The 11764-nt window shown below is 43.1% G+C and overlaps 1 protein-coding gene across 1 annotated transcript in view; it reads left to right on the top strand.

The window, feature by feature from the left end:
- The window catches only part of BACE2 (beta-secretase 2), a 160041-nt gene extending 150415 nt beyond the window's left edge, over positions 1–9626 (top strand). Inside the window, exon 9 of the mRNA XM_007947284.2 lies at positions 9373–9626. Within this exon, the coding sequence (XP_007945475.1) occupies positions 9373–9626 (254 nt within the window). The remainder of the gene's footprint in view (positions 1–9372) is intronic.
- The last annotated feature ends 2138 nt before the right edge of the window (positions 9627–11764 follow it).

Below are 11764 nucleotides of genomic sequence, written 5' to 3'. Positions count from 1 at the left end.
TTCTTTGAAGCAGATAGATGACTCATGCAGTTGTGGAGATTGGCAAGTCCCAAATCTGTGGGTCTGGCATCAGGCTGGAGGTTTTTCCTGACTCACATGGTTGCAGAGGCTGACAGATCCAAAATTGGTAGGTGTCTTGGTTCTCTAGTGCTGCTAAAACAGACATACCACCAGTGGATGACTTTAACAAACAGGAATTTTCTTACAGTTTAGGAAGCTAGAAGACCAAATTCAGAGTGCTGGCTCTAGGGGGTTCAGTGAAAATCCCTTGACCTTGGGCTTCAGCTCTGCCTCATATTCCAGGCCCACTGGAGAGGTAGAGATATCTCCTAACTCAAGCAGCTACTGACTGCTGAAGCTGACAAACCCAAGGTAGACAGGTAAAATAACACAGTCCCAAGATGAGCAGGCAACATGGCAGGCCACTGGTTCAGGTCCAGAAACTGACAAGGAGGACTTGGCCAAAGACAGGATCCAAGTGTGCCAAAAGCTAAAGACTTTTCTTAAAAAGTCTTTATATACTGGAAGTCCATATATACTGGAAGCAGGCCACATCCTTAAGGCAGCTCCCTTTCCACTGATTAACATCTCAGCAGATTCCACCATGCAGGTGATTACAATCTCATCATGGGTAATAACTACATCCAGCTGTCAACCTACTGAAAACTGTGGCCCAGCCAAGTTCACACACATTGTAAACTGCCACAGTAGGTCACACAGCAAGCTGCTAGATCATGGGGTTTTGTGAGCTAGTGAGTCCCCAGATCTGCAGGTCACATGACAGGCTGCAGGCTCACATCCCCAGAAATGGAGGTCAGAAGATGAGGAGTTGGATGCAGGATTGACAGAGAATTTTGCCAGAACATCCATATATATTAAAGGCAGGCTACATTCCCAAGGAAACTGATTGATTTTCAACTGATTGGCTTTCAGATGATTGGCCTTTCAGCTGATTAGCTGCTCACATCAGATCATAAAATGGAAGATGATCATATTATATTACATTATGGAAGAGTAATTTGTCCAGTGTCTACCAAACCACTGAGAATCATAGTCTAGCCTAGTTGACACAAAACATTAACCATCACAGTCCACCCCTTGTCAATTTGGTACCTGTATTAATCAGCTTAAACCAAACATAATCTCTAAATAAAGATGATTATAAAGTCACACTTGTGCCTAACCTGATATAACTAACATACATACAACCAGAAACACACATGCCCCATTTACATCTTATATTTTATAAGTAATGAGGTAAAGTATGGACCAAAACAAAAATATTATATATACATATATATATATATATGCACACATACACAAATCCACACATACATATATAATAAAACGAGGAGATACTCATAACAAATATACCCCTCCTTTCTGCATCTGGCCATGTGGTCATAACTAGTATTTGGAACTATCTTCTTCCATTAACCATTCCATATTCCCTGTGCCATCAGCAAGCACCTCACCTGCTCATGGTTCTTTGCCTGGTGCGGTGACCCAAACTCCTGAAGGGCCCAGGCCTTTAGTAGTAATATCAGAATTGGATTGCTACTGTTTTTCATTGACTTTAATCACAGTATTAAGAGATGCCTGAGGGATCTCCTGTATTCTGGACACTCTTTACCTCTATTATGTAGTATCAGTCCTATTTCCCCTTGATAATCAGGATCAATCACACCAGTCAATGTGGTATCTCCTTCTTTGCCTATTGATCCAGAGGCATGAGGAGCCCAAAGTGGCCAGGTGACATTCTTAACTTCCAGTTCAGTGGAATCAGCATTGTGTTTCCATGTGGGAGCATTATTTCATTTGGAACTAAGACCTCTAGACCCACAGATCACAGGGTTGTAGGGACAGGAAGCACAGATTTTATGGGGGGGTCATTAGGGTTAATAGTGAGTAGTGCCACTCCCACTACCACCTTTTGATTCATGGATCCATGAATCCTGCCTATGGAAGAAATAGGACCATTATTGGACTCTGGTTTACAGCATATACAGCCTCCTGGGAACATTGCTCCAACACTGCAAGGTATAGCCACCTAGCTAGTGCCATAATTGTGTTTGGGAAGGCATTCCATTGTTTTATCAAGCCAACTACTTCAGGATAATGGAGAATAGGATAAGACCAGTAAATTCCATGAGCATGGGCCCATTGCCACACTTTCTTTTCTTGAAGTGAATCCCTTGATCTGAAGGATGCTGTTTGGGAAATCATAATAGTGGATAAGGCATTCTATAAGTCCACAGATGGTAGGTTTGGCAGAAACATTGTGTTCAGGGAAGGCAAATATGTAACCAGAGTAACTGTCTATGCTGGTAAGAACAAAATGCTCCTCTTCCCATGATGGAAGTGGTCCATTGTAACCAACCTGCCAATAGGTTGCTGTCTGATTGTTCCAGGGAATGATGCCGTCCATATCAGGGACAATATTGGTTTCTGGTGCTGGCAGATTGGGCACTCACCAGTGGCTACAGCCAGGTTGCGCATGGTGAGTAAATGTCCATGTCACTGAGCCCATGCCTAACTTCTACCCTTGCCACTATGGCCAGTTTGTTCATGAGCCTATTGGGCAATGACAGGGGTGGTTTGGGGAAACCATATCATCCATGTCACCATTGCAAAATGTGTTATCCAATCCACTTGATTGTTAAAATTCTCCTTTACCAAAGTCATCATATGGTGAACATTCACATGAGACACAAATATCTTCAGTTCTTTGACTCATTCAGAGAGGTCTATCCATATGCTTCTTCCCCATACCTTCTTGTCACCAGTTTTTCAACTATGTTCTTTCCAAGACCCTGATCATCCAGTCAAACCATTGGCCACAGCCCATGAATCAGTATACAGTTGCATATCTGGTCATCTGTTCTTCCAAACAAAATGAATAACCAGATGGACTGCTCAAACAAAGTTCTGCCCACTGGAAAATTTCCCTTCACCATTGTCCTTCAGGGAAGTTCCAGAAAGAAGCTATAGTGCTGCTGCTGTTCATTTCCAAGTGGTGCCTGCATATTGCACAGAACCGTCTGTAAACCAGGCTGGAGTTTTCTCTTCCTCACTTAACTGATCTTAAGGAACTCCCCATTAGACCATAGCATAGACTGGGATAGGGACAGTAATGTGACAGGAGTGGAGATCATGGGAATTTGGGCTACATTCTCATGTAATTTACTTGTACCTTCAGATCCTGCCCAATCTCATTTATATCACTTCTATTTAATAATGGGGTGCTGCTGTGCACATCTGACTTTATGACTCTGTGGGTCATATGATACCCAGTTCATAATGGACAGCTCAGGCTGCATGGTGATTGGTGGCCCACAGTTAAGACTTCAATCTTTACTAAGGCCCAGTAACAAGCCAAAAGCTGTTTCTCAAAAAGAGAGTATTTGTCTGCAGTGGATGGCAAGGCTTTGCTTCAGAATCCTGAAGGGTCTGTGTTTTGATTCACCATTAAGGACCTGCCAATGACTCTAGATAACATTTATGTCTGCCACTGACACTTCAAGCACCATTGAATCGGAGGAATCATATGACCCAAGTGGCAGAGCAGCTTGCACAACAGCCTAAACTTATTGCAGAGCCTTCTGTTGTTCTAGGCCCTACTCAAAACTATCAGCTTTATGAATCACTTGATAAATAGACCAGAGTAGCACACCCAAAGGAAGGATATTTTGCCTCTGAAATCCAAAGAGGCCCACCAGGTGTTGTACCTCCTTTTTAGTTGTAAGAAGGACCAGATGCAGCATCGTATCCTTCACTTTAGAAGGAATATCTCAACATGCCCTACACCACTGGCCCCCTAGAAATTTCACTGAGGTGGAGGGTACCTGAATTTTTGTGGGGTTAATTTTTGACCCTCTAGTAAGCAAATGCCTTACCAGTAAGTTTAGAGTCATTGATATTTCTTCATTACTAGGTCTAATCAGCATAATGTCATCCATGTAATGGACCAATGTGATGTCTTGTAGAAGGGAAAGTGATCAAGGTCATAATTTAGTAGGCTAAATTATGCCATAGTACCGGAGAGTTGATATATCTTTGAGTTAGGACAGTGAAGGTGTATTGGTGGCAAACTGCTTCTGGTGATCCATCAAAACAGAATTGAGAAAAAGGTATTGGCTAGATCAATAGCTTCATAACACAGTACAGGAAATGTATTAATTTGCTCAGGGAATGAAACCACATCTGAAACAGCAGCTGCAATTGGGGTTGCCACTTGATTAACTTTACAATACAACACTGTCATTCTCTAAGATCCATTTTTTTTTTCACACAGGCCAAATAGGCTAATTGAATGGTATGTGGTGGGAATCATCACCCCTGCATCTTTCAAGTCCTTAATGGTGGTAGTAATCTCTGAAATCCCTCTTGGGATGCAGTATTGCTTTTGGTTCACTATTTTCCTAGGTGGGGGAAGTTCTAATGGCTTCCACTTGGCCTTTCTTACCATAATAGCCCTTATTGCACTTGTCAGGGATCCAATGTGGGTATTATGCCAATTGCTGAGAATGTCTATTCCAATTATACATTCTAGGGAAATTACTACAGGTTGAGTTCTGGGTCCCACTCTCAGACAGAACTGGGCTAAGACTATAGTAATAACTAGACCTCCATACATCCCCACTCTAACTGGTGGGCCATAGTGAGTCTCCTGGAATTAGGGTCAGTTCAGAGCCAGTGTCTAATAATCCCTCAAAAGACTGATTATTTCCTTTTCCCTAGTGAATAGTCACTCTCATGAAAGGCTGTAAATCCCTTTGGGGAAAGGTGGGAGAAAAGCTAATGGTATAAATTTTGGGCAGTATAGAAGGGTCCTTCCTCAAGAGGACCTAGCCTCCCCTTCATTCAAGGGCTTGTAGATCTGTAAACTTGAAGTCTGGGAATTGATTAAGGGGCTGTGACTCTCTATTCTAGTTATTCAAGTTAGACTGATGTTCACTTGACCTAGAATTCTACTTATACAAATCAAGTACATATTTAGCCAATTTCCCATCTGTTTCACTCCTAAGGACACTAGGACTAAATAGCTGGTTAGTGCCTAAGGCACTTGATCACTAACCAGAAGGCTGGTGGTTCAAACCCACTAGCCACTCCTTGAAAGGAAGGTTGGGCAATCTATTTCCGTAGTGATACTGCCTCAGAAATCTAAGGGGGGGTCGCTATGAGTCAGGTCCGACTCGACATCATATAGCAACAACAACAATAAGTAGAACTGTTCTGATTACTGCTTTGACTCTTCTGCCCTTTGGTAACCATGCCACCTTGTCTTTGGCAGCTAAGTGCTGCTACTTGGTTCCTACCACCTTGGAGTCCAGTCAGCCCCATTATAATTAGGTATCTTAATTCAGTTAGGGCAGTTCCTACTGTCAAATCTGACTTACATAGAATAGCTGGAACTTCCTTCACAAATGTGTTCCTCACTGTTGTGGTCAAAGATGTACCTTCTGGGTACTCCCTATGTAGATCTGTGGGTCTAACCTTATAAATGCATTCTAACATGCTAATTTCCCTAAGCCTTTGGATACTTTCTTCTAAGGCAGGTGTGGTATTTCAACTTGATTTATTGTAGGTCACCTCTTAATAAATGCTTCAGTGAACCAATCAAACTATTAGATCCTTTTCTAACCTCTCAAGCTGAAACACTGAATGAAGAATCTGTGCTTAGTGGGCCCATATCAATAAATTCAGACTGATCCAGTGTTAATGTTCCTTGTCACCATTATCCCATACCCTTAATAGTCACTCCCACACATATTCCCCAGGTCTCTGTTTGTATATATTAGAAAAATCAAGCAGTTATTTTGGAATGTAGCATACCTCTTCCTGGATCACATTTAGTACTTTACCTTTGTGGGCTTTCTAGGACTTAAGTCTAGTATAGGTCTGTTGTTGTTGTTGTTGTTGTTGTTGTTGTTATGTGCCGTTGAGTCAAACCCGACTCATAGTGACCCCTCCTTGGGTTTCCGAGACAGTATCACTACGGAAGTAGGATTGCCCAACCTTCCTTCCGAGGAGTGGCTGGTGGGTTTTGAACCGCCAGCTGTCTGGTTAGCAGGCAAGTGTCTTAGCCACTATGCTACCAGAGTATAGGTCTAGAAGCAAAAATAGGTGCTAGAGGTGGATCCTGGGGATGGATATTCAGCAATGTCTTGTAAGGCATCTACCTCTGGCAATGCCCCAGAACCCATCACAGGTGGTATCTCAAAGACTTTTCAGGTACAGCTGGGTTAATCTCATCAGATATATATGGAAGGGATAATGATTTTGGCTTAGCCGACAAACATAATCTCTTCAGATGGGAGTAAGAGAACTAGTTTTGTTGGCAAGAGTGATTCAGTAGAATTTAGGGGCTTAAGTGTCCCCAGCTTCCTGATTGTTTGCCTATACAATCCCCATCCCAAGTTTCAGTATCCCACTTCTTCCCAATCAATGCCCTCACTTTAGCTTCAGACACAATTTAAGGTTGGGAATTCAACTGGCATTGTAATTCAGCCACTTTTATAATAGGATTCTGGGTTTGGTTTTTGGCAATATCAGCTATGTTACAAGAAATAAGTCTTTCAGGGCAAAATATCAACTTTCAGGTCTTTTGTGCAGTTCGTGAACTGTGATTTTGAAGCCCAGACCTCATCTCTTTCACCACTTTGTCTAGCAAAAGCAAGACCAACCAACCAGCCTCCCTATACTTCTCAGTTGGATGGAACTGATGAAAGGTGTCAAGTACATAATCACCCCAGAACCTTGTTTCTCACAAATACTTAATCCGGTGGAGGTGATACTGTATGTATTTCTCCTGCCACCTCATGCCTACCAGAACTAGAGTCATCAGTGTATTTAGGTTTAGTCAGACTTGAGAACCAATTCAGAAAACTCATCCTTAAGATTTTGTCCACTATCAGTTCCACATGTCTTAAGCTGTATTTCCTAGAGTTACAAAGCCAAACTCACTGCTATTGAATCAGTTCCAATTCATACCGACCCTCACTGAGTTTCCAAGGCTGTAAATATTTACAGAAACAGACTGCCCCATATTTTTCCCACAGAGCAGCTACTGGCTCAAACCACTGACCTTTTAGTTGTTGTTGTTAGGTGCCATCAAGTCAGCTCTGACTCACAGGGACCCCATGTATAACAGAAGAAAACACTGCCAGGCCCTGCACCAGCCTCACAATCCCTGCTATGCCTGAGCCTGAGCCTATTGTTGCAGCCACTATGTCAGTACATCTCATTGAGGGCCTTCCTCTTTTCCAATGACCCTTTACCCTCTACTTTACCAAGCATGATATCCTTTTCCAGGGAATGGTTCCTTCTGACAACATGACCAAAGTAGGTGAGATGAAATCTGGCCATTCTCTGACCTTTTGATTAGAAACCAAATACCTTAACCACTACACCACAAAAAAAAAAAAAAAAAAACCTCACTGCCATCGAGTCCATTTGACTCATAGTGACTCTTCCTTGTGTTTCCAAGGCAGTATCTCTATGGAAGTAGATTACCCAATCTTCCTTCTGAGGAGCAGTCAAATGCCTTAGGCACTAATGCCACCAGAGCTCCTTATAAATATATAGAGAGAGATTTATCTCAAGGAAATGTCTCGTCTCATGCAGTTGTGTGAAGAAGGCTAGCAAGTTCCAAATCTGTGGATCTGGCATCAGGCTGGAGCCTTCTCCTAATTCACATGTTTGCAGTAGCTGACAAATCCCAAAATCTCCAGGTCAGATGACAGGCTGCTGCCTTGCATTCTGAGAACCTGAAGTCAAAGGATGATGAGTCAGATGCAGGATCAAGAGAGACTGAGCTTTACCAGATCATTCATATATGTTGGATGTAGCCCACACCCCAGGCAAATTGACTGGCTTTTTAACTGGCTGTTTATATCAGACCCACAAAATGGAGGATTATTACATTATAGAAGAGCCATTAGCCCAATGTCTGCCAAACCACTGAGAATCATAGCCTAACAAAGTTGACATATAGCATTAACCATCACACCTGTTTTAAGAAAGAATCTCAACTTCCTCCCTTGTTAGAAATTTATCTAGGAGTCTGCTAGCAAAAGTCACCAAGTGACTTTTAGCTATGTTTCCGTTTTCACCATTTATGTTATAAGTTGGAGAGTGTCTTAGTCTCTTAGTGCTACTGTAACAGAAATACCACAAATGGATGGCTTTACAGAACAGAAATTTATTGTCTCACAGTTCAGGAGGCCAGAAGGCTGAGTTCAGAGTGTGGCTGTATGGGAAGGTCATTCTTTGTCTATTTCAGCTTCTATAGTTGGCAACTTTTGTAGTTCCTAGGCTTATAGTTTCTTCTGCCTCCATCATCAGATTGTATCTGTATTCCCCCTTTTGTTTTTGCTTGTCTCTGTGTCAGTGCTGCTCCTTATAACTCAGAAGTGTTTAGGTTTAGAACATGCCCTACACCAATATGGCCTTATTAATAAAACAAAACTCTAGTAAAAAATGGAATCACATCCACAGATATAGGAGTCAAGACTCTGAAACATCTTTTGTTGTTGTTGTTGTTGTTATGTGCCGTCGAGTTGGCCCCGACTCATAGCGACCCCTTCTTGGGTTTCCGAGGCAGTATCACTACGGAAGTAGGATTGCCCAACCTTCCTTCTGAGGAGTGGCTGGTGGGTTTGAACTGCCAGCCTTCTGGTTAGCAGTCAAGTGCTTTAGCCACTATGCTACCAGAGCTCCTTGAAACATCTTTTGGGGAGACACAATTCAACCCATAACGGATGATATCCTCATTTACTACTCTTGATTTTGGTATGGCCTGGAACAAGTACAGGGAGTGGTAGGATCTCCTGATTCAGTCTTGAAACCCCTCAAGAGTGTGAGTGGGTCTGATGTGAGGACACTGTGTATTGTAGAATTGGCTGTAGAGCATGAGTTCAGGATGATCTCCAGGGAAAGTCTGTGAGTCAGGCAAGTCTGGCTGAGTTTTCTGCTGTAGATGCTATTCCTTGTACTGCTTTCTCATCTCCACTGAAGAGGCACACCCCATGTGGGCTGTCCCTGTCAGCTGTGATGATGCTCTCACCCCCTGTAGCACTGCAGCACTGCCAACCCTATGTGAAGCATCCTGCCAGTACCCTCTACATGTTGTCTTCCATCACATGGTTCACACCCACAGACCTTGAAACACTCTGTCATCCCAATGTGCAGGAGCCTGAGCCCGCTAGTATCACCCTGCCATGGTTACCTCTTGCAGTTTGTACTGTGATATTGGAGTCATTGGAACCAGAGTGCCAACTGGGCTGTGTTTCATAAAGCAAGGGGTTGTCTCTTTTATCAACAAGAAGGCTCATTTCATAGCTGTGGATTTCTCCCCTTTTGTCTCCTCAGAAATTGCAGGTGCTCCAGTGTCTGAAATTTCTGGGCCTTTCTCAACAGACGACATAGCTAGCAACTGTGTCCCCGCCCTCCCTCTCAATGAGCCCATTCTCTGGATCGTCTCCTATTCACTCATGAGCGTGTGTGGAATCATCCTTCTTGTCTTAATCATCCTGCTGCTACTTCCGTTCCGGTGTCGGCATCGGCCCCACGACCCCGAGGTTGTCAATGATGAGTCCTCTCTGGTTCGGCATCGCTGGAAATGAACCCAAATCTACACTTGGGTGACCTTGAACTCAGCCATGATGAGAATGACGTCTCAATGCAACAGGCAGGGGTATGAGGACCAGGCTTCCTCCTGTATCAACAAGTCTTAAATCACTATTCTGCTTCCAGATGCCTTCCAGATTCACTGTATTTTGATTCTTGATTTTAAAGCTTCCTCCTTCTCCCCTGCTTCCAAGAGAAATAATAATAATAATAATAAAGAAAGAAAGAAAAACATCTCTTTCTAGACCAAAACAGAGTGAATTGGACTTCAGGCTTTATGCAACTGATTATGCCAAAATGTCTAGACACGCCACTGAAAAATGCAAGCCGTGGCTCATTCTCTTCTCTCAGATTGCTGGAGAAAGTGCATATAGTTTGTAACACCTCTTAGTTATGGGAGGCCTTTTATACTAATTACATTTAAGGATATTTTACACTAGATCTCACCCCAGATCAGTGTGGGAGGAGAAGGCTTGCAGTATAATGGCAGGAGAAGAAGCTAGCATGCTGCTCCCTTCTGAGTCAGAAACAGAGCAGTAGCCCTTTTCATGGATCTCTTCTTTTTCTCTGTGCTCTGAATGGGAGCTAGGACCCACTAAGAGCTCATCCCCTGACAGTGCTCACCAGCTTCTTCTGAAGACAGACAGCCTTTACTTATTGTGGTAGAGTGGGCAGGAAGCCTATCCTTTTGTGCCCAATGTTTCTGAGTGTCATTGGTGTAAAACTGAAAACCTACCTCTGTTGAGACTTTGCCCAGGGTGCCATGCCTGGGTGGGGTGCAATAGCCTGGTTGCAGCCATTGCCCTCACTTAAAAGAACCATCATTCCAGCAGGCAAGATGTCACAGGTGCTGAACCGTGCATCAACCCAGAAACATTCTGTCACCCAGCTGGTCATTATCACACATGCTTACTCTTAAAATTAATAAGTAGTGTCTTAAGGAGGAAAAACAAATTATATTTCACTAGTTTGGTTATGGAGTCCCTGGGTGGCACAACAAGTTAAGTGCTTGACTACTAACCAGAAGGTTAGTGGTTCAAACCCACCTACAGGCACCTCAAAAGACAGGCCTGGAGATCTGCTTCCAAAAGGGCACAGCCTTGCAAGCCCTACAGTGCAGTTCTACTCTGTAACACATGGGGTCACTATGAGTCAGAATCATCTTGACAGCAGCTAACAACAATGACATTTTGGTTGTTTTCCTTTCCAGATCTTCTCTAGGGATAGATTGTTACTACTCTGTTGGGAAATAGGGAAATAGTTAAATGCCCGTACTTCTGACCAGCTGTCAGAGAAAGAAGATGAGGGGCATGAAAAGAAAGCAGAGGGAACTGTGCTTGAAGCTACATCTTTGCATTCGCAGAACCCTCTGGGCTCAAGCTCACCCACCCTAATCATTGTAAACAAGTCTGCTTAGCAGTGGATCTACATGCTCCTTCCCTTTGGCATGTTCAGTCTTTGGTAATGAATTGAGTGCACAGTGGTATCCTTATATGGGGAAATCCCACTTGGAAGTGTTGTTTGAGGCCTTTGCCAAAGAAAAGTGTAAGCCTTTAACTTGATGTAGCCAGCCTCCCATGATCTGATGTAATTTGGAGAGGGGTTCAAAGCCAATATCCCCCTGCCCATGGTTGTACACCAAGTTCAGTGTTCTCTTTGCATTGCTTTTGGAATGGGATGGACATACAAATAAAATGCCATTGAAAGGGCTAAGCATTGTTTACCTGCTCTGACTGGAATGTCATTTCTGTTTATGTGTGTCTTTCAGCTATCTTCTCTGCTCATAGTCCTTGGGAAGTGACAGCAGTTAAGTGCTTGGCTACTAACTGAAAAGTTGGTGGTTTGAATCCATCCAGAGGCACCTTAGAAGAAAGGCTTTGTGATCTAATGCCAAAAGATCACAGCTTTTAAAAACCCTGTGAAGCACAGTTCTGTTCTGACACACATAGGGTCACCACAATTTGGAGTTGACTGGACAGCAACTAGTTTTACTTGTTTTGCTCACTCTATTCCCCTATACCTCCATATTAAGAATGATATGGCAGTTCTGAAGAGACAGGGAGGCCACTTCCACATGTCATGGTATCTTCACAGACTCTCCAGCAACCAAAGGGTATCTTCTGTGAGCTTCTTA

This window comes from Orycteropus afer, unplaced genomic scaffold (genome assembly GCF_000298275.1).
Source record: "Orycteropus afer afer isolate SDZICR_OR568_19922 unplaced genomic scaffold, OryAfe1.0 scaffold00179, whole genome shotgun sequence".
NCBI lineage: Eukaryota > Metazoa > Chordata > Mammalia > Tubulidentata > Orycteropodidae > Orycteropus > Orycteropus afer.
The sequence above is the reverse complement of the archived record's forward strand: the minus strand, read 5'-3'. Positions and strand labels throughout refer to the sequence as shown.